General features: G+C 41.6%; 1 protein-coding gene across 1 annotated transcript; it reads left to right on the top strand.

Moving 5' to 3' along the window:
- The first annotated feature begins 1,418 nt into the window (after nucleotides 1–1,418).
- Nucleotides 1,419–23,191, top strand: iffo1b (intermediate filament family orphan 1b). The gene is given in 10 exon segments (XM_034145780.1): nucleotides 1,419–2,776; nucleotides 8,503–8,563; nucleotides 11,465–11,569; nucleotides 13,862–14,002; nucleotides 14,693–14,802; nucleotides 14,804–14,857; nucleotides 15,210–15,336; nucleotides 17,363–17,455; nucleotides 19,417–19,553; nucleotides 21,591–23,191. Coding segments are annotated over 10 exon segments (1,884 nt in total). The 5' UTR covers nucleotides 1,419–1,820; the 3' UTR covers nucleotides 21,691–23,191.
- Nucleotides 23,192–24,653: the final 1,462 nt, after the last annotated feature.

Raw genomic sequence — 24,653 nt, 5'->3', positions numbered from 1 at the left:
CAGACAGACAGACAGACAGACAGACAGACAGACAGACAGACAGACAGACAGACAGGTGCTGTAAAAAACATTTATTTTTGGTCTAATTTGCTAAAAATTCAATAAAGAATAACGTGTGTTTACCATGAGAGTGCAGAGCCTTATTTCTCGTGCTGAAACAACATTAATAAAGGACTTTCTTACCTTGTTGTCTTGTCAGTTGTATAAACATGAACTGTTCCTTTAAACTAGCTAAACTAACTGCTGGATGTATAGCTTCATGTTTGGGAAACCACATATATCTAAGAAATATCATGGAAAATCATCCCGGAAAAACAACTCAAACTAGTTTTCTGCAGATGCAACATGTCGTTGATGATGCCTTCTAACAGCAACTCCAGGAGGGGGTCGAATTAGGCCAATGCTATTGTACTGAAATTAATCATTTATTTTAAACAATCAATTCATCTGCTTATTAAAATGTTATATTAAGTCGATCGGTGCAACTAGCTAAGCTAACTGGTGCTTAGTTTCAATTGTATCATCTACCGCTGCGACAGAATAAGAAATGTCAACTACAAACTACACCTGTCAGATGTGGGAAGTAACTAAGAACATTTACTCAAGTACTTAAGTACAATTCTGAGGTACTTGTAATTTACTTGATTATTTCCATTTCATGCTGCTTTGTACTTCTGCCCCACTTCAATTCAGAGGTACATTGTGTACTTTTACTCCTCTACATGTATTTAATACCTTTAGTTACTTTACAGATCTGGATGAATGATGTGAAATCTAATCAACACTTAATCAGACTTTAGTTCTACCTGGAGTAAATTCACAAGCTACCCTGCTGTATACAAAGTCATTCAAACTAGCTGCACCTTTACCAGCTTTGAGAACACTTTCATGATCAATCATTATAAAACATATCATATATATTATTCTGAAATGGACCAATCTGCACGATGAGTACTTTTACTGTCGGTACTTTAAGTATATTTTGATGCTCATACTTTTGTACTTTTACTTGAATAACATTTTGAATGCAGGACTTCTACTTGTAACAGAGTATTCCTAAACTCTGGTATTTATACTTTTACTCAAGTACAATATCTGAGTACTTCTCCTACCTCTGCACCTAGTCCCAGCGATACGACACAGATGGCTAAAAGATAAAAAGGATGCATCCTAAACCCATTATCATGTTAGCTGTACTTAAATGTCTGATCAATTTCCTGTTAATGACATTACCCTAAACCAGATTGGGACAGTGAAAGTGGGACATGTGGCAGGTGTCTGACAAAGCAGGTGATGTAATCCCGTTTTAAAAACCTTAATTGAGCATTTTATCATTATTATTTTATGTGTATCTGAACTCTTTCTTGTGCAAACAAATATATTGTTGTTTTGTAGTGCCCCTCTGCTTGCGTCTTTACGGTACCAGGCACTCCAATCCTGCAGCCTCGCTCCTGCCTGCGGTCACATCTTGTTGCCAGATCTTCCCTGACGCGGTGACACGGTGTTTCTGTGTTTCCATGCACGCTCTGCGTCATTTTCCTTCGTTTTAATCAAGTTTATTTTTGCAGAACAGCTCACCGAGGCGCAGCTCCGCATTTTGTGTCCTCGCCTCGCAGCGCATTGGGAGTCGCTTTGGATGTTTGGCTGCGGACGGTGAGAGAAAACCCTGATCCATCTTAAGACCTCTCAGCTTTAACATTCTGATTTAGACTCGGTTATATAACCAGGTGTATACCGGTGTGTTGTACGCCTGTCTTTCTGGTTCGTTCATTCCTCATCCTTTTTATTCTGCTGTCGCAAGACTATTCCCGTCCGTGTTCATGCCAGATCTGCAGCGCTTTAGTTTCCCTTACCATAGCATGAATCCTTTGTTGGAGGCGAATACGCATCTCCATCACCAGAGTGCAGCCCCCTCTCACCCGGACTCCCCCTCAGGCCTCCTGCCCGACACCCTGCTCGGTGGACCGGACGCGGCGTCCTTTCTGCTGGGGGATCATCCGGGGCCTGATCATCTGGGGCCTGACTTCACCGCACCCTCCTCTTACCTCCATCACAACAGCCTGTACCATCACCGCGCGGCACCGCACCCCCCCGCCGCCATGGCGCTCAGAAACGACCTGGGCTCCAACATCAGCGTCCTGAAGACCCTCAACCTGAGGTTCAGGTGCTTCCTGGCCAAAGTGCACGAGTTGGAGCGCAGGAATAAGATTTTAGAGAAGCAGCTGCAACAAGCACATGATGCCAACAAGGGCTGTCAGGGGGGGTGCTGTGACAGCAGGGGGTCTTCTCAGGAGGCGGGGGTGCAGACTGGGTTTGTGGGCTCCATCCCTCTGAGGCCCGGCTCTCTCCCCTTCCACAACACCAACAACTCAGCCAGGAGGCCTACAACGCTGTTCACACCTACACACAACACCCCCCTGCCATCTGAGAGCTTCACCTCCACCCAGAGTAATTACACTTCCTGTAACCCGGCCATCACCATCAGCCAGGCCTCGCCCTGTGTGGACTCTCCTGGATCCGGCTCTAAAAGTTTCTCCAGCACCGGCTCCGGTCCGGGGAGCTCCACCAACCCTCCTCCCCGCTTCCTGCCTGGCACCATCTGGTCCTACAACCACACCCGTAAGATGGGCCCCTCTGCAGGCCTGAGCAGCCCCGGGGTGTCCTGGGAGCAGCCGGATGGAGTCGGGGTCCAGATCGACACCATCACCCCTGAGATCAGAGCCCTGTACAATGTGCTGGCCAAGGTGAAGAGGGAGAGAGACGAGTATAAACGCAGGTATGGACTGAAACCCTTTTATTGCACAGTCAAAGTCAACTGTATCATCAATGTCTCTCTCTGTGTGTGTGTATGTGTGTGTGTGTGACAAACAGGGAGACAGAAATGCCGTTTCTCACCATCCCCAAGAATAAGAATATTTAAACATACATACACACCTGAATACCCACTTAAAAATAGATATATACACATACAGATATATATATACACACATATTTTATATTTATATTATACAGGTATAATATAAATAATGAAAAAAGAAGGCACAACAATACATAAATAAAGCTTTCACACTTAAATGTGGACAGGACACAGGTGTAACTCAAACAGATGAATATATGACAACAGTACACATATATACAAGTAGTGCACTAACAGGTCTACAGGGGCATTGTTGTACGTCCCTGTGTAATGCTTCACTTTGAGCAGAGCTGTAAAGCAGCTGCAGACCAGCTGTCACCAGCAGAGTCAGCACAAACTGCATCCATCCATCAGCTGCACCCTGCATCCAACACATTCATGTCTGAGCACAGAGGCAGGTGCTGCTGCTGCTGGAAATAAACACCTCACACGCTAAATATAAAGAAGAATGAAGGTCAAAGCTTAGTAGGGATGATCATCACAAATGTTCACTTCAGAGCGCATTAAGATCCCGGCATAGTTTCTATAGCTTTTATTTAAACGAGAGGTCACATTGAGATAAAAACCTCGAACAAGGGAGACCCTGCCAAAACATTACAGGATGGAAAGAAGATCACATCCCGTCAGCAACAATAGAAACAACAACAAGACATGAGGGATTACAGGGCATCAACAGAGCTGCACTAAGTTAGACGTGTTTGTTTATTAACGGAAGAACCTGCAGCTAGCAGCGACCACTTCCTATTATTCCAAGTCGTCACGTTTACGGGAATATTATGGGAAATCCATCCTGCAGAAAAAACTGTTTGATTTGACTTATTGTAAATTGCTAAATAATATGTAATGTAATTTGATTTAGTCGTTTATGAAACTAATAGAGCGTCTAAAGATGAAAGACTGAATTCATGATAACAAATAATGATAAATATGCAATGTTAGTTATAGGGCTCCAAACTATCCATTTTCTGGATTCATTGATAAATGTTTTGGTCTATAAAGTTCTCAGCAGTCACTGGTTTTAGCTTATCGAAAAATGTTTGTTGATGTTCTGTCTCATATTATAATAATCAAATGATTTTGGATTGGGCTCAATAATTAATTGTAATATTATGGAAATTGCAGTAAAGACCATGATAATATCCGAAGATGTGCCCTATTTGTGAAAGGTGTCCCAAACTACAGATTGAATTTTACACACCAAAGATCTTTGTTTGGTACAGATACTTGAAAATAAAGGACACAAAAAAACATTCTCTCCATTCCCAACACCACTAATCGTGTCTCATTGCAAAATCAGTCAAAAATATATATTATTTTCTATATCGTTCAACCTTACTTTTAGGTTTTGAAACAAAACAAGCAATTTAAAGAAGTCACATTGGGCTCTGGGAAGTTGTGATGGCTTTTTAAAAAAAAAATCTGACATTTTATGAACAAAACCAGTAATAGAGAAAACAATCCACAGATTAAATTATAATTAAAACCTTCTGTTGAAACCGTGAGATCATAGTGCATCTCCAATTAAACTTCTATGAACCCACAATCAATTATTCATGATCCAGTTCACAGCAATGACATCACCAGTTATAATCAGGATGCACCAATCTTGAAATCCTGCCTGGTATTAGAAGGACATGTGTTAGTTTTGGATAACGTATTATCTGTGAACCAAAGTAGCCCCGATGTTTCTGCACATCATCAGTGAATTCCCTCACATTACGTCCAGATGAGCAGCCATGCATTCTCCACAGAGGATCCTGACCACAGTGGGCTCTTTGTGATGAGGACCCCAACTAAGTGTGTGACATAAGATCAGGATTTAATCGTATTTACATCGACATTTTTGTGTCTGTACCTGAAAATAAAGGGTTCCACTTTGTGTTTAAATCACAATTACAGCAAAGGGGACAGTGCAGGTAAAAAGGCAAATACAAGTAAAGCTAACAAACTAAATAGAGACATTTTAATCAAATCCAATAAGTATGCAAACATTGTAGGAAAACTATTTAATACGTAGCAACATTATGAATTATGTGAGCTTGCTTTATGTGTCAGTTTACCTCGAGACAATGGATGTAAGCCTGTTTTGCATTACCTGTGCTGTCAATGATTTAAAAACAGATCCTGAGGTAATAATGTAATGTCTTTTATTGCCTGTGTAAGGTCATATGGTCTGCAAAGACTCAAATCCCTGTGTTCCCTCCAGAGTGAGTTTCTCTCCCACACACTCCCCCCCCCCCCTGCCTGAAACGCCTCAATTGGACTCCTTTGTTTACTTCCATAACAAAGTGACATCATTATGTAACACTTGTGCTTCTATTGGCTAGCGCTACAACACATTGTCCGTGATAGGCTAAGGGGCGGGACATCTCTTAGCGGTTGACCAATCACAACAGAGCCGGGCAGCTAACCAATCAGAGCAGACTGGGCTCTGGTTTCAGACAGAGGGTGAAAAGAGGTGCTGCAGCACAGGCAGTATGAGAAAAATAAAGAGCTTTCTGAACATTAAAGCATGGAGACATGTGCCAGGAGAGACACTACATACTGATATACACCTGAACATCTTATGTCCTCTTTAACCCCTTTTATTTGAGCTAATTTCACTACCTTAGACTGTAGGATGGTAACAACACTCTACTTTCACAATTAAATAATGTTAAAACTGGCTGCTAGTTCACCGTTTTTCACATGTTCACTAACTCTAGCTGCTACTTATTTCTATACCCTGCATCTGTACTTATTTGTTCTTTATTTCATAAGCAGGATCTGTACTGAACAAATACGTTTTGTAGAATATGATTTGTTGTCCAACTCCAGGGGGAGTTGGACAACATTTAAAGGTGGGGTAGGTAATTTTGGAGAAACCAGCTCGAGTGCGCTAGAATTTGAAAATACACAGCCGGAGAAAATCTGCCACTTCCTTACAGAGCCCCTCCTCCAACACACACGAACGCGCACATGACCAATGAGGGCACGAGATAAGTTTGTGCACAGATGGAAGGCTGACAGGCAGGTAGGCCATCCAGTTATTTTAGCCGGGCCGGCTCAGATGATTGGTCGTGCTTTTTACAGTATTACGGCTTCCACAGATGACATTTTTTAATGGATTTTTTGTCAAAGCACTTCAGATATTCATTGCTATCAGGATGTTAAGAGCATTCCATGGAATATAACAACAAGTGTATCTCGAGCCGGTTTCTCAAACTTACCTACACCACCTTTAATCCTTTAACAAATATTGTGCTTCTTGCATTTTGAATATTGCACCAGTCCATTTTGCGATTTCGATAACATTTTGATTAATTGTGCAGCCTTTCTGATTTCCTTCTCGAGCTCTTTTACCCATTCATAATGGATTTTTCCTTCAAGGACAACTTCTCTTTCTACCCCTTTACCCTCCCCACCACTCCCCCCTTTCTCTGTCTCATGTATACCCCTCACACTTCCTCTCTCCTTCTCTCATGCTCTCTCCCACTGCGCCTCCCCCTCTCCTCACTCCTCACTCTATCTGCAATGCACCATGCGCTCCAAACAGTTACTGCTGGGGGGGGCTTGGCTTGCAGAAGGATGCACTTCTCCACTTTCTGTTCGCTCTCACCTTACTGATCAAACAAGCATCCTCTACAACATAAACAACTGCTCTTTCATGACTCAGTTTCTCTCAGGTTTAGTTTTCCCTGAAGGTCTGATGTGCCGCAGCATCCTGCATTTAAAGCAGCCTTATATAATTCAGACTCTGCAGAGAGCACGCCTCCTCTGGGAACATGTGCCGTGTGAAGTCACTGAATCTGAGATCACATGCAGGATCCGTGCTCCGGCTTTTAAATGTATTAAAGTTCAGATTCATGAGCCAGTCGTCATGTTATTGGCTGCACCATAGTGGCAAATAATTCATCAAGCAAGCGTTTGATCAGAGAGCGAGTCAGCAAATCTCTCACTCACATTTTTACTGTCTACACCTCATTTCATTTCACTTGATATCCTGATTGAATTTCACTAAACTGCTTTCACATATTGAAGTCAGATCCACAGGCCACATTGAAATCAAATTGCCGAATTTTGGTTGTTGTAAAATAAAGAATCCAGCACCTGATCATGTTGTTCCCCAGATGTGTATACTGACTGTAGAAGCCATTGACTGAGTTCATTATATACGTTTTGTTTTTCTTTTAATTGTTTAACATGTCTTTATTAGTATACATGGGGTGTTTCTCAATGTCGAGTAAAGCTGCTCCAGAGCTAAAGCTGCTCCAGAGCTCCTAGGATGCTACGTCATCGAGTGCCGCCGAAGGACTGTTCCAATGGGGGGGGGGGGGGGTGGCAGTGAGTTATCCGAGCGGCCCCACCTCGGTGCCGCAATTAAATACCGCTAGGAAATTGTCGACGGGGGGGCGTGGGTGCTAGTGACTTATCCGACCGGCCCACTTCAGTACCGGCCCATCGGGATTCGTGGCTAGTCCGCCCCTGTTTACGCCCCTGAATATATTTGTTGACACCCCTTGGTCTCATATTTGCTATATTATGTCTGTTAATGGGGAAGGGGCTGGTTTTAGACGGGGGAAGCTAAACCAGTTCAACCACACACACCAGACACACTCTGAAGGAGGGATATATGGTGAAATGGAAAAATAAATTGATTCATCTTGACAAATGTGTGAATCATCGTATGTTGTTGCACACCTGCACACTTGCTCGCCTGTTCCATTCTTCGTTTTCCGAGACTAGGAGGTATTCTTGCCTCGCGTCTGAAGGAACTCACTCGGAGGTACATGTGCTACCAAGCAAGCCTCCTCGACATTGAGAAACACCCTGAGTTTCCCATCCAGCTAGAGCTTCATCTAACTCTTATTTTCATAGCCAATAATAATCTTCTGATTATTTTCTAGATTCATCGTTTGGTCCATAAAATGTCAAGAAAAAATGTCTATCCCAGTTTCTACATGTCCAAAGTCTTATTGTGTTATTGTCTACGGAGGCGTGTGGCGCAGTGGGTTAGTGCGTTGGTGTTGGGATCAGGGGGTCACAGGTTCAAACCCCACTGCAGTCAGCATGTCTTTGTGTCCCTGAGACACTTCACCCCAAATTGCTCCTGTGGGGATTGCCCACAGTATTGAGTATGTAAGTTGCTTTGGATAAAAGCGTCTAACAAGTGACATGTACTGTAATGTGTTATCGCAGAACCCAAAGATATTACATTTTTATATGAAACAAAACAGAGTAACAGGCTAATGTACTCCATTTTTTTTTGCATCAAATAATGCTTTAAAAATGTTTAATAACCAAAACAATTGGCTTGAATTTTTCTGATTCATTGTTTGAGCTCTATATCCAGCATTGTTCAAATCCATGTTTAACAGTCTCATCCATCTTGGACTCACTATTGTTTAACATCTGGAAATAGTGAGTCATTCTGTTGGCTTTTCAACTTTGTGAAATAGCTCAATTATGGGTTAGTGTCTTTCTAAGTTAATCTATAAGATGTATAAATAAAAAAGATCATTTGTGCACGTTGAAAACATGGCCTATGTGTTTGCTTTACAATGCACTAAAATGTTGTTTGAGTCTTATTTCTTTGTGTCTTTCAGATGGGAAGAGGAATACACCATGAGGGTGGACATGGAGCAGAAAATGACTGACCTGCAAGAGGTGTGTGTGTGTGTGTGTGTGTGTGTGTGTGTGTGTGTGTGTGTGTGTGTGTGTGTGTGTGTGTGTGTGTGTGTGTGTGTGTGGTGTGTGTGTGTGTGTGTGTGTGTGTGTGTGTGTGTGTGTGTGTGTGTGTGTGTGTGTGTGTGTGTGTGTGTGTGTGTGTGTGTGTGTGTGTGTGTGTGTGTGTGTGTGTGTGTGTGTGTGCGCGCGCGTGCGCGCGCGCGTGCGTGCGTGCGCGCGTGCGTGCGTGCGCGCGCGAGCGTTGACATCAGCCTGAGTCATTTAAACTATTGGACATGATGCTTCAGTTGAGGCTTATCTCACCTTACAATACCCTGAGCATATGTGGTGTGTTTTCCTGCCCTATCAACAGGAATAATCACAGAGCTAGTGGTTACATATTTTAGACGAGGCTTTTAATTTCTCTGATAACATCAGTGAGTTTCTGCAGCCCTCACATTGCAGACTGCTTCCTTTGTGCAGCATGAATCACACACAGTGACTCATACAGAGCTCATGCACTCCTTTCTAATTGGTTTTATACCACTGACCATCATTTGATTAAAAGTGCAACAACAGTTATCATTTCAGAGTCACAGAAATCTATTGTTAGTGTGGCTAGTCTTCCAGTCAAGAATATACCGTCCACATATTTCAAAACATATTTTAAACAGAGCTTCTCTTTCCAACAATGTTCACTCTTTTCTAGCCATTTACATTTTCATTCATAAACAACTTGTGTTTCTCCCTCTTTACTCTATTTCAGTCATCAGAAATCAAGACATTTGAATAAATACATTGAACATTGCAGACAACATAAACGGCAAACACTTAAGGTAGCAAATAGCAAGACATTATATCACAGAGTTAAATTAATATGAGTAATTAAGTGTAGATAAAAACGTACACTTATGACTCTCTAGACATATTATCTAGCAAAACTACACATCACCACATCCAGAACCTCCTATACATATATATTTGTTGTGTTTTAAACATTGTTTTCTGTGTTTGTTAGGCAATAACTTTGGTTACAAATATGTTTTCATCGCTTTATATACCCCTGTGTGTTTTAAGATATGTGTTTTCTTTGGGAAGTGAAACGCCTTACTTTGCCTCTGGTGTTTATGGCTCTAAATGCTGTCCCTGTAGTGATATGAAGGATTTCTTTTTTATATCAAACCGTTAGCTACTGTGTTTCCTGCAGCTGTTTCTTTTATAAACCCTTTCATTTCCTGTGAGTGTGTGGGTAGCTAGGTGTGTGTGTAGATGTCTTGTGTGTTTGAACACTGTGTACCATTGCCAGGAATCTTTACCTGACCCCGTTTAGCTAGCAGCACCGCAACGCAAGACCACAAGCAGAAAAACACCTCTGAGACTGAGAAGGGTCCTAACTCATACTGTTGCACATGTGAATGAAGTCAACGGGAGGAACAGATACTTCTTATCCCATCAGAAACATCTAGAGCAGTGGTTCTCAACTGGTCAGGCCTCGGGACCCACTTTTTCCTTTGTCAATAGATCGCGACCCAAAATGTCGAACCACTCAAATCTATTCAACAAAAAATCATGCTGTGTGTCAAAGAATAGATTTCAAAATATTGTTGCTGGTTTATAAAGCTTTGAATGGTTTAGGCCCAAAATACATGTCTGACCTACTGCTAAATTATGAACCATGATCCAGAACTCTCAGGTCTTCAGGGACTGGTCAGCTTTCTGTCCCCAGAGTCAGAACTAAACATGGAGAAGCAGCGTTCAGTTATTATGCTCCAAATATCTGGAACAAACTCCCAGAAACCTGCAGGTCCGCTGCAACTCTTACTACTTTTAAATCCAGGCTGAAGACTTTTCTTTTTGCCGCTGCTTTTAATTGAACTATTCACATCTTAAACTGCACTGTAACTTTTATCCATGTATTTTTTCTTTTAATGTTTCTTTTATTATCTTTTCTTTTTAATGACTGATTTTAAATGCCATTTTCTTAATGTCTTTCATTTTTGTAAAGCACTTTGATTTGCCTTGTGTTGAAAGGTGCTATATAAATAAACTTGCCTTGCCTTGCCTTGCCTGTAATATACGCTTTGCAGCATACAATATGAATTAAAGTGAAGTACAGTGCATATATCCCTTATATCCCTTCACAGAACTAAAGTATGCTTTTAAAAAAGGTTTAATGAGATGATGGAATCAAAGCTGAACTGTATAACACAAAAAGGCAAACATGCTGAAAACCCAACCCCAGAAGGGGGTCTGGGGAATTCTCCCCCAGGAGATTTTTGGAAATACTAACATATCAACTACGCATTCTGGTACACTCTGAGAAGAAAATAAATAAATCTATTACTACCCGACATATTAATAATATTTTATGCCATTGTTTGTGTTTCACTTTGTTCTGACAGCTTGCTGCTCCACACAGAGAGAAGAGCAAAGAGGAGAGAGTGTGTGAATTACTTTAAATTGTGGATAAGGGTAGATAGCTCCCATTGTTCTGTGACCTCTGACCTGTCAATCATCAAACCGGGGGTCATATTTCATTATGTGTTTGCCTACTGCATGCACAGCGTTAGAAAATCAGGCCTTCAAAATAAAAGTTTGACTTTTTTCAACACTCACATTGGCGACCCACTCGAAACGGGTCCGCAACCCACTTTTGGGTCGCGACCCACCAGTTGAGAACCACTGATCTAGAGATCACCTCGGGAGATTATGAATTCAAGATATCCATTTTTTTTTTTTCATGCACTTTGCAGATATACAGTAGGCTTTTATTCTGTTGACGCCCTCCTGCTTGCAGAGTGTACCCTTTACTTTCCAGTTAATCGATGTGGCCGGACATGTGTTTGTGTGTAGGAGTGTGTTTTCGTTGTTGTTCTTCATGTCTTTCTCTCATGTGTGCAGGACCTGCAGGAGAGCGAGGGCTGTCAGGACGAGCTGGCTGTCAGAGTCCAGCAGCTGAAGGCAGAGCTGGTGCTCTTCAAAGGCCTCATGAGCAATGTGAGCACCGTAAGACCCAAACACTTCTAAAACATTCTCAAAGATATGCACGTTAAGAGTCTCTATATGTATGTTTGCTTCTCCGTGGATTGACTGTGGCCTCCATCTCTGTAAATAAGTAAATGAATAGGATATTATTCACTTTGAATAAGAAACCCCTCATTTCATAAGTTTGTAGCGTAGGTGTTATCCCTGAATGAATTGTATGAAATGTGTACAAATACATTCACATAGTAAATACTTAAACAGTCAAAGGCAATATGACAGACGGATAAACCTTGCAGAGCATATGCAAAACCAACCAAGCAAATATGCATGAAGAACAAACACAATGTATTTTTTCACTTTACATTTTTAAACCCCCCCTTTTTTTCTTCTTCACTTTTTTAAATGAATGTCAACGAGCCCCACATTGGGCGCCATTTCTGTAGCGTAGGTGTTATCCCTGAATGAATCAATTTAATGTGGGCGCCAGACAGAGGAATATTGAATATAGCCAGCTGTCAAAAAAATGATATGCTCAAACACGCAGAAACAGAGGGATAGCCCGGGGACCTAGCTACTGAAGTTTACAAAGGAAAACTAATAATCAACCAATTCGCTTTCAACATCAAATGTCTGTATTTTCAACCCCAAATCATAATCAGTACATTAAACAAACAACTCATGTCACAGACCATTTACCAGAAAAACTTAAATCCAATAGATGCAAAAACACAAACAAATAAGTCAAATTAACTCACAAAACATCAATTACTTATTTGACTCCGAGAGCCTACGATTGTTTACATCATGGGGATTGACTGTGAGTGAGTGTGTCCTTTGTCACTCAGTTTAAGAGTGTAGTTCAGGGGATAGGGATGTGTGAAAGTAAAGTTCATTGTTTCCAGTCCAGAGTGTGGTGTGTGGGTGTAGAGTGCAAGAGGAGGGGAAATGATATTGGGGTAGTGAGAATAACTTATCTGAGGGTGACAGGATTGCAGGGTTTAACTGGGAAGGGGAAAGTTAAATGTGTTCCCCAACAGCTCATGGGTTCAGTGGCAAAACTCCCCAAAATCGCCTGATTTCTCTGATGAAGTCCATAAGAATCCACTTTCTTCCTTGCTAGATCCGACTTCCTCTTGGTTCTTTCTCTCTTTCTGTTGAATGACATGCTGTCCTCCTTTTAACAGCACACAGGTGCCAATCATTTCCTTGATTGGTTTCCTCCAGCTTCTCTCATGGCCCGTCCACACAGCGGCGTGCGTTGAAGCTTGCTCCATTTTTTGGAATATGAGGAAATGACCTGCGGTGTGTCTCTCCCAGCATACACGCGGTTTGATTGGCTGCATAAACGGGATTTGATTGGCTGACGCTTCCACCGAAGCTTCAGAAGCTTCAAAAGTTGAACATTGCTCAACTTTTGAAGCTTCAGAAGCTTCCAACGCCGCTGTGTGGACGGCCAGGGGTGGCTTGATTAGCCACTCCCCTTTTTCTCAGGGAATCTGTCGGAGTGTGTTTACTTTTCCCCCTGTCCTGCTACAAGTTGTTTTAATGTTTATTTTATTATCTTTGCTTTTTAATGACTGTTTTTAAATGCCATTTTCTTAATGTCTTTCATTTTTGTAAAGCACTTTGATTTGCCTTGTGTTGAAAGGTGCTATATAAATAAACTTGCCTTGCCTTGCCTTTAATGTCCTGAGTGTGCCATCTGAAACAAAACTCTGACTTATTGGACTATTTGTAACTTTTGGTTGCCAGGTCTGGATGTGTTTATCCTTCTTCAGCTTGTCTTTTTGGCTAGCCCTTTAATTCATAAGGGGCAACCACGCTAACGGACCATTTGATCATTTAATGCCTGGAAAAGGCTGCAGATCATCAAGTCCCCAGTCCATACGTTAAGAGTTCATTAATATACTTGAACCACTATCAAGTAGAAACACACAGTCATGTTAAGAGCCGTTTAAAGCTTCATTCATACCGTTTGTAGCAGCTTTAGCCAATAGATACCGTTGTGTTGTCGTGTAAGTGAAGTCCATACAATTATCCATTAAACAAACATTATTTTCCGTATTCCCACTCCCGGTACTGCGGTCAAAAACCATTTGCCCTTCCGGGGTCAGACACACCCGATCAGGTGACAAAATAAACCTTAAATACCTGTGCCTTAGGGAATCTGACAGCGACACCCTTATGGCGCACACACAGTGAAAAACCCAACTGTGACAGCCCAAATCCCAAACAGGAACTCTCATCAAAATGGCTCCTACACCATTTATCTTTGAACGGTGTCTGATCTGTCTCCCTCCCTCCTCTCTGCAGAACCTGTCAGACTTGGACAGTAAGATCCAGGAGAAAGCCATGAAGGTGGACATGGACATCTGCCGCCGGATCGACATCACCGCGCGCCTCTGTGACGTGGCTCAGCAGAGGAACTGTGAGGACGTCATCCAGATGTACCAGGTACCAGAGCATGTTCAAAAAAGTAAAACATGTGGGTTTGTGCACCATTGAATAAACCTACTGTGATGGAAACTTCTGAAGCGATGGAGACTCAGAGAGACACGAGGAGAGCAGGAACTTTGATGGCAAACACTGATGGTTTATTTGGAGCTTCGGTCAGAGAATTCACAAGACATGTGCTCTACCCCAGCCCCATGTATTTAGCTAGTTCTGAGAGAAGAATCAACATTGTGCATACCAAGATAAAACCATAACACCTCTATCAGCTGACGCCAACAGGCAGGAACAGGGAGACAAACACTGAGAGCACAGCAGCCAAGGTTGTGCTCAGTGAGGTCAGAACAAACTGATAAACTGGGTCAAAGTTATGGGCCCAGGGAAATATTTCCCCAACACCTACAACCCCTTTAGTGTCGAGCCGCTAACCACAGTTAATTGTATTCTCTAAATTGAGCCGTCTGTGAAGATTTGCTCCCAGGAACAATAACAATAACAGTTGCAACACCACAGTACACAACGTGGCAGTTAGCTAATAAGTTATATTTGAATTGAGACACAGCACAGGACTAAATTACATTACATTACATTACATTATCTGATCTTCTGTTATCAAATCCACACAGCCACTTCCTGTTAGAGTTTGTCTTGTGTGTTTATGGTGGCGCTCTGAATGCTAACGTTTGCCCGCAGGTTCCTAACAACCAATCATCCCTGAACTGTCGCCGCAAACAGACTCCTCTGTCCTTCAACGGCAGCGAGTGTGACGAGTCCGTCAGCACCTCGGAGAGCGAGGGGGGGGGGTGGCTCCTCGGCCAATCAGATCAACGAGGAGATGCAGAGGATGCTGAACCAACTGTGAGTGGGATGATGAAATATAATAATAATAATACATTTAATTTATAATAATAATAATAATAATAATAATAATAATACATGACACTTATATAGCGCCTTTCTAAAAACTCAAAGACGCTTAGACAGAGAATAAAACAAAAAACGAAGAAAAATACATGAAGAGACAGAAAAGAGGGGGGGGGGGTGGTCAGAGTTTGAATGCAGTGTTGAACAGGTGGGTTTTGAGTGATTTTTGAATGCAGTTAGCGAGGAAGAGCTTTTCCTGGTGCTTAAAGCGCTTATATGATGAGTATAATGTTTCTGCACTAACACTAATTATTTCTTTAAATGTGTGTTTCTGTTTCTGTTTTAGGCGTGAGTGTGAGTTTGAGGATGATTGCGACAGTCTGGCCTGGGAGGAGACTGAAGAGACCCTGCTGCTTTGGGAGGACTTCCCAGGTGGCACTCTGCCTCCTGACCCCAGCCACCCACCAGGAGAGGTAGATTGGAGATGCACGACTTATTTCAAATGTCACTTTGTTTAAGAAATACAGATACAGAACAGAAAGACAATACCTAGACATAGAAAGCTAGTTATAACAGTTTAGAGCAGGGGTGTCAAACTCAAATACACAGTGGGCCAAAATAAAAAAATGGGTACTAGTCGAGGGCCGGACTGGTTCAATGTTTATTGCAAAACTTATTGAAATGAACTTATTGCACATATTAAACCTGGAACTAACAAAGCTTAAACTATTGCCTATAAAAACAACATTAAACATTGAATAATCACTTGCATTCATTTCTTATGGCTCTATCTGCAGCTTTTCCAGAGTCATTTCTTATGATTACATTTCTCCACAGGCCAACAACAGCTTCAAAAAAACTATTTCCCTCAAAGAACAAACCAAACATGCCCTGTTGTCTCAAGAAAGAAAGTGCAGAAGGAAACATCCATTGAAACTCAGTGTGCTGCTCTGTGATGCTAGTTCAAGCCAGATACTTGGCATCTCATCTTGGGTGCAAGTTCATCAATGTTTGGGGTCAGGCTCTGAGCTGAGGAGACCCTCAGGATTGAGTGAAGGTGTGTGTGCAATATACCGGCGGGCCAGATCTAATAGTAATTAGAAATTATCCTGCGGGCCGAAATTAAATCCACCACGGGCCTGATTTGGCCCCCGGGCCTTGAGTTTGACACATGTGGTTTAAAGGGACCCTATTATACCTTGTTGGGGTTTTCTCTTTCCTGTAGTGTGTTATAAAGGTTGTTGTGCATTTAAATGGTCTGCAAAGGCTCAAATCCCAAGGGTCCGTCCAGAGGGAGTTTTTTACTTCCGTATCATACTGACGTCACGATGTCACACTACTTGAATTTACTGAGATTATCAGTGAATATGATATTAATGCTCTGCGTGACATCTGCTATGAGCCTGTTGATGTTTATATAATATTCACAAAGATGTTTCAATTCAAGATTCAAGATTCAAGGCTTTTATTGTCATTCGTTTTGTTTGTTCGCCATGCTAATTGATCTCCTGGGTCTGTGTAGTGACATGAGCCTCCTGAATCTGAATCTGTCAAAACTGTCATTTATTATTACTATTGCAGCCTCCATAAATCTCCTCTAGGAAGGAGGTAGTAAGAAGCCTCAAAATAAATTTAAAAAAACACTCCAAATCACAGGAGATTTAGATCACAGAAGACCGCTACAATCATTACATATTAATGGAGGTCCCCAGCCAGTGACAGGGCTTTATTCTGTTCTGCTAAATCACTATTTTTCGAGCAAAGGACACTTGAGAGGGTATACTTTGTGCATATGATAATGATCTGAACCTTTCCTAGCATCCTTCAGACTGCTGCTTGTTAGTCGATATTTTCCGTCCAGACTTCAAAGAAGCTTTTAAACTTCTGATGTGGAGATGATGTGCCGAGCAGCAGCAGATTAAGATGGTCGATTTAGATTTGTCTCACACTGACCTTCAATGCTCCGCTGTGTCTGGGGCGATTCAGGAGACACACAGACAGAAACACACACACACACACACACACACACACACACACACACACACACACACACACACACACACACACACACACACACACACACACACACACACACACACACACACACACACACACACACACACACACACACACACACACACACACACACACACACACCACACACACACACACACACACACACTAAAACAGATGCTCTGTCTAGCCTGTATGGACGTGCAGTTAAGTTGTTTCCAAGTGATGCATGTAGGTATTTGTTTTCATTCACCGGCCGTGTGTTATTTGTCTCTCTGAGGGGAGGATCTGCATCAGTCGGGGAAATTTGAGCTGAACATAACCTATCTAGCTATCTGGGCTTTGATAGTCGTGTTACCGCACCTACAGTTGTGTCTGATTGTGTCATGATTACCACACAAACACATGTTCTGTGTTACTATATTTGATCACATGCATATCTATACCAACAAAGATAGTCTGAACATCTCTCCTCTCTCCCTACAGCAGGAGGACTGTCTGGAGAAGGTGATCAATGACACAGAATGTCTCTTCCAGTCCAGAGAGAAGGAATACCAGGAGACCATCGACCAGATTGAGGTCAGACCCCATCTCTGTTTATTTAAACTCCAGAAATGACCCTGTTCATGTATTTCTTCATTCATTCATTGTTATTTCTCTGTGCCATGGCATACTAGGAATAACAAGACACCATTATTGTCTGCAATCTTTAGGTGTTGCATATACAAAGCATGGGAGAAAAGGAAAAGGAAAAGAGGCATGAATAGACTCAAAAGCAAAAACAGTATCCAGAATAAGTAGTTCACGTAGCTGAGGATTCTGGGTAGTGTAGTGTCTTCGGCCATCCTAAACTCCGAAAAAATATTTGTTTCACCGAATCGAAGGTTAAAACACAAAAGCATTGTACACAATTTAAACCAATCAATGTTGTGTAATTAACAAGGATAAACTGATGTTTCTTAGTGGATGAGTACGGCAGATATATCACTGTGTAATCATTTGACAGTGAGGGGAATACTTCCGGTTTTATTATGAAAACTTAGAGACCGGAAAAACTGTTTTCACCCCGTGAGGGTTGACGCCAACTTTACATGGACGCTGTGGGGAAAGACGTAGTATACACGTTCTCCTGGCGAGACCTCAAATCATCTTCGTAATATCTATCAAACTATAGATCCCACTGGACGTAGATTCTAAAAGTACAATATACACTTATTGTGGTCTCCCTTGAAAAAGAGGTCAATGATCTCAATGGGATACAACCTGAATAAATAAAGGTTTGAAATGAAATGAACACTTCTCGCTAGAAATCTAATCAAAAAGCTTTTAATGGCTTTCTCTTTTGTGCATCATCCATATATACAATATCTATGTCTTTTCCTATCTTACTAATACAGCTTTGAGTTGTTCACGATAAAAAGGACTGTTTTACATGCATTGTTTTTGTCTCTTGATGCAGTGTTATGTGTTGTTATGCAGTGCTCTGAAGATTATTTACATAATGACTCAGCGTTAAGTGACTCATACTGTATGGCACATTTTCCCCTGGACTGATGAATTCCTCCACGAGGCTCAAAAATGAATACATTTCTCTCTCTTCTTTTCTTATTTAATTGCAGTGTACTGTATACTTTATATTAATCCCGCACATAAGCAAGAATACATTTTCACTAAGACATGACATACAAGAGTTTCATCCAGCAGTGTGGTGCTCAGCAGCAGTCATTTGCACAGTATTTCATGGTTTAAACACACTTTCGGTAAATGCATAATCACAAACTTAGTAAGATCATAGGAGGAAATGAAATTTTAAGCATCAGTTTGCACATACTACTTTAAGTGGAATTCTTTGCCGAATGATTTAAAGGGTTGTAAGAACATTTTTTATGTTTAAAGGTGGGGTAGGTAAGTTTGAGAAACCGGCTCGAGATACACTTTTTGTTATATTCCATGGAATGCTCTTAACATCCCGATAGCAATAAATATCTTAAGTGCTTTGACAAAAAATCCATAAAAAAATGTCATCTGTGGAAGCCGTAGTACTGTAAAAAGCACGACCAATCATCTGAGCCGGCCCGGCTAAAATAACTGGATGGCCTACCTGCCTGTCAGCCTTCCATCGGGGCACAAACTTATCTCGTGCCCTCATTGGTCATGTGCACGTTCGTGTGTGTTGGAGGAGGGGCTCTATAAGGAAGTGGCAGATTTTCTCCGGTTGTGTATTTTCAAATTCTAGCGCACTCGAGACGGTTTCTCAAACTTACCTACCCCACCTTTAAGAAAATGTATAAAGAAAGTGTAATTTGACATGAAGTTGACTTTTGATTGTGTTCTGGTTTTATGTTTCAGTATTTGTAAGCAACTCTGACTGAACGAATATTGCTTTTATTTTACTTTTTTATGGTTATTTAATTTTTATTTTCAAGAAGGGGCAGGTCAAATAAGATTTTGAAGTGTACATGTTTTGTTTTAAAATAACTGCCATGTGTGGAATCAACAAATACATAAACTAAATGTGTCTGTATGTTCTCTGCCTGCAGCTGGAGCTGGCCACAGCGAAGAGCGACATGAACCGACACCTGCACGAGTACATGGAGATGTGCTCCATGAAGAGAGGCCTGGACGTCCAGATGGAGACCTGCAGGAGACTCATCACTCACAGCGGAGACGAAGACAGGTGACAGACAGACAGAGAGACAGACAGAGAGACAGAGAGACAGAGAGAGAGACAGACAGACAGACAGACAGACAGACAGACAGACAGACAGACAGACAGACAGAGAGACAGGCAGACAGAGAGACAGGCAGACAGAGAGACAGGCAGACACACAGACAGACAGACAGACAGACAGACAGACAGACAGACACGTACACATACGATTACTCACTGGTATTTTAGTCTTGGTAATGCAATATTTTTCAACAGACAGACAGACAGAGAGACAGACGGACGGACAGACAGGCAGACAAAGAGACAGACAGACAGACTGACAGACAGACAGACACACACAGACACACACAGACAGACAGACAGACAGACAGACAGACAGACAGGCAGGCAGGCAGGCAGACAGACAGACCGAGACAGACAGACAGACAGACAGACAGACAGACAGACAGACAGACAGACAGACAGACAGACACGTACACATACGATTACTCACTGGCATTTTAGTCTTGGTAATGCAATCTTTTTCAATTTATTTGACTATTTCTTCAGTTTTGTGAGGGGACTTTACTTGAATTTTCATTTTAAACATTTAGAAACAATATTAAAACATTCAATAGATGATCTGTAATACAACAATTATCTTCTCCAATTTGTTAAATGTATAAGTGGGTTACAAATGACATCACTTTACTGTAATGCAGCCTTTAAAACCAGAGAAGACACCTATCAATCACCTACCTATTGTACTATATTACAATTTTCAAACTCTAAGACTATATCTCGTCTCATATATCAATATCAATATCACATGACATGTTGACCAGCTATAGTTGAAAGGCAATACATTTGACTGTGTTGCTGTGATTCCTATATAATGAAACATCTACAGTAGGCATGATCTAAGGCAGGGCTATTCAATTGGCGGCCCGCGGGCCAAATCCGGCCCCGGGGTGATATTTACTGGCCCTTTGAGTATAATGTTAAAAAGTAATACATTTTTTTTTTTTAAGATTTTTTTTTTTTTTTTTTTTGTGCCATAGTGCCTTTATTCCAGAGAGGGTGTTACATTGAGAGATAGAGGGGTAGACAATGCCTGAAAACTTCGACGGGCTCGGGTTTCGAAACCCACCTACTATACTGTAGTGACAACTCCTGTCATTGATTGCATCTCTGCGTGAATGATTAGATCATTTCACCTAAATGAAATCAAATTAAACATGTAGGCCTACTGAGTTCTGAACTTGCCATTTAGATCTATAAAGGCCTTGGGGCTATGTTGTTTGATTGAATTAAACACAATATATGCACTCCACTATGCTGTTGTAGTATTTACTGTATCTGAAGCTCTTAAATATGATTGCCATCTTTTTCCCGGCCCCTTGCTTTGGATCATTTTCATCAACCGGCCCCCATTCCAAACTAATTGAATAGCCCTGATCTAAGGTCTCATTTTACAATATCAATATAATATTGCAATGTTGCCCAGCCCTAAGTGTCTGCGAGACAGCGAGACACAGCGAAACCCAGCCCCAAACACACACACACCCGCAGCCTGGCTGGGAGTTTGTGTGTGTGCCCAGGCTGAGTTCCGCGGTGTCTCGCTGCTCACAGTGTCCCGCTCCTCGCAGCAGCGAGCCTCGCAACGTCCCGCCGAGTGTGTGTGTGTGAGGAAGTCCGCGGATTGGTCCAAACGTAACGGCTCCGCGGACGTAACGTAACGGCTTCGCGGATTGGTTCTTTTGGACCAATCTGCGGAGCCGTTACGTTATGTTACGTCACTATACCCGAAATACGTCACTGTACCCAAGAAGTAAACAATGGAAAAAGAGAAATCTCCAACGAAGCGTTCTGGGGCAGCATAGACAGGTATTTTCTGTGTTAGAGTTTTACTCGCTACAGGGTGTACTTTGAGGGTTTGTGACTCTGCAGACCGTTTACATGCATAAAAAGCTACATAACACACAAGGGGACGGGTTATAACCAGAAAAGCATGACATGGGCCCTTTAAGCATGTCTTCATGTCCTTGTTTCTGTGTGTCTCAGTGACCCTGCAGCTCCTGCCTCCGCTGAGCGAGGCGAGCAGAGAGAAAGCAACAGATCTTCATCGTCTCCACCCTCTTCCTCGAACTCTGGCAGATCCTGACCCCTCCTCACAGTGACGGCAGTGAGGGGGGCTCCACCACATCCAGCTACAGTACCACACCAACGCAACACACACTCCTGTAACAAAGGCAACACCATGTTTACAGACGAGCCGCTTCATTTACGCAGTCGTGCTGGAAATCCTTCCTGCAAACGACAAGATGTCAAAGCCCTGCGGAGAGGAGAGGTCTTGTTATCCAGAGTTGGATAGCGGTAGATACATGTGTGAATTGGGAAATCTATAATTGGATTTTCTTGTGAAAATACTTACGTTTGAAGTAGTTTATTGTAAGTAAACAGGCTAAATGCAGTGCAGAGATGTAGGCTGCAGGAAAGCATAGCATGATGTATTCACTCCACAAAAAATAATAGTTAAACTACTGGGCATCTGAAAATAATCAAGCAAAACTTGCTGCAAGGTCACTAAGAATCCACTCCACACAAATGTACATGCCTGTAATTTACCTTCTATCACGAAACAAACAAAAAACTATGATAGGGATAGTTTAAGTACTGCAACAACGGCTATCCTGGAGTGTATGTCTGAGTGTTATCCGTCAGTTTGATAATATAATGATAAGCTTAGGACTTTAAGGTGTAAAAATATGTCATGATTCAGCATTTTACTGCCTAACAGCTGCAGATTCACAGCTTGCTTTCTGTCTTTGCAGTACCATTTCACACCACAGGCAAAGCAAAAGGGTAAAGTCACAAATACATTATAACAGATGTGCTTGAAATATTATGAATAATTTAATCATGAGTTGTGGTGCAGCAGAGTTGTGCCTCTGAATGCCAACATGTCACTTCCCTCCTGCCAACATGAGGAAGGTATAATCCTGAAAACAGTTTTGGTGTTCTGCAAATCACCTGAACCCAAACTGGATTTAACGTGAATAATCCACCGTTAATCACGTTATCCATTGTGGATTTACTTAGGATTTCCTGGCTTACCTCGATGTTAGCGTTGCAATAAAACTACGAATAAATGTCTCATCATGTCCCAACATTTTAACAACACTAACAACATTGGCATTAAGCGTTAGGCATCATTTTAGTCGCTAATGCAAACCATACTAACATTTCAACCCTTAAACTCAGAGAAATGTTTCCAAGAAAAGCCAACCACGTCAATTTGTCAGAGTGACATTTAAACAATTACTTGCAAGGTAATTTACAATATTGCATAACAAAAATTGGATTGAACGTGCATTGTAACTTGCAGATACAACTCTAAAAGGTGAAACCCAAAGTCTCTGGTAACAACGGAGAAGGATGTTGCCGTTTCAAAGAGGGAAGCATGCATACATTTCAGATTTATAAACACCTTATTGACGCTGATCTGGAGTCAGTTGAGGCTCTTTTTCTGCTGTGGGATGAAATAATAATAAAGTACTTTCGCCGTAATGCTGAATCATTGTAAAAGCTGAACACATAGATGGTCATAAAATAAAGTAAGTGTAAGTGAGTGCCAAAATAAAATGGTCAGATGTGAATCAACAGAAAATGGCTGTGTAAAAAAAAATCATTATAGCTGCCGAAGCTATTTCAACAAGGTGCTTGATGTATATAACTGATCTATTTTTGAGCCTGTTTGCACATAGAAAGACAGAGCAGAGCAAAAATGTATATGAAACAATCAGCACTATTACTTAAACATGTTGGAAATATACAAATATATTTCCTCTGTTCATATTTCCTCCTGCTGCAGGTGGGATACTAGAATAATGAATTTAACGAACACATACCTCATTTTTACTTTTCTCCGTGCACATTTAACCATGAACTTTAAGTCCGACACACTGCTACAGTAAAGCAGTATATTAGCGTACTGCTGGAAATCTTCACTGCTCTATTATCGGACACTGTTGTCTAAATTTATTCCTGGCTGTATTTTCCTCTGTGTGGTTGTATCAGGTGAAATATGTCCTCTGCTTCTGCTGCGACTCACACTTCAACTCTTCAACGATAAAGAAAGGCTACGGAAGCCCTGAAAGGCAAACTAGACAAACACATTGGAGATCTGTTTTCAAAATCTAATCTTTACTGTTTTCGCTCCTGTGTTTGGGAGGCGTGTGGCGCAGTGGTTGTGCGTTGGTGTTCGGAACAGGGGGTCACAGGTTCAAACCCCACTGCAGTCAGCATGTCGTTGTGTCCCTGGGCAAGACACTTCACCCCAAATTGCTCCTGTGGGGATTGTCCACAGTATTGAGTATGTCAGTCGCTTTGGATAAAAGCGTCTAACAAGTAACATGTAATGTAATGTAACGTTTATGACTTAAGAACAGTCTCAAAATATGTCTTTTGGCAGGACAATCCTCCTTAATTCTTTTTCATAATTGCTTTATTTTATCATTGAAAATGGGTGGGAAAAGGTTTTATGCCAGTCTTCCTTCATTTTCTTTCCACAGTTCAAATGGACGGATCATTTTTTAAAGTTGACCTATCATGTTATATTTGAATAATATAGTGTAGGACCATACCTATATAAGGCATATTTATACTTTTTTTTTTTCAAAATACCAAACAGATCATGTATTTTAGCCATGCCTCATTTTGCTCAATTTGACATTTTTTAGCTCTGTTTTAGCAAGGGCAGATTCAGTGAGAACAGCACCATCTACAGGCCTGGCATATGTACTACAGCGTCTCCAGCGCTTTCGAACGGCAATGGCCGTGGCTGTCTCCTCCTGATTGGTGGAGTTGGCCCAATAGCCGTAGCGCCACCGTCCTGACGTCAGGACAGTGTTCAAATCTGGATCAGTTTTTATCAGATCCGTTGCAGCCCCTTTTTTAGAGATTTGGGTATGGAGGAAAATAGAGAGGGTTGTGTTTTCTGACACTTGGTGAGTTCCCTGGAACACCGGGGACACATATTCATGTATAAAAGACGTACAAAAGTGCATTTTGCATGATAGGTCCCCTTTAAATCTGTTAAGTATCTTTTTCGTGTTTGTTGTTGCA

Source organism: Trematomus bernacchii, unplaced genomic scaffold (genome assembly GCF_902827165.1).
Source record: "Trematomus bernacchii unplaced genomic scaffold, fTreBer1.1, whole genome shotgun sequence".
Taxonomy (NCBI): domain Eukaryota; kingdom Metazoa; phylum Chordata; class Actinopteri; order Perciformes; family Nototheniidae; genus Trematomus; species Trematomus bernacchii.
The sequence above is the reverse complement of the archived record's forward strand: the minus strand, read 5'-3'. Positions and strand labels throughout refer to the sequence as shown.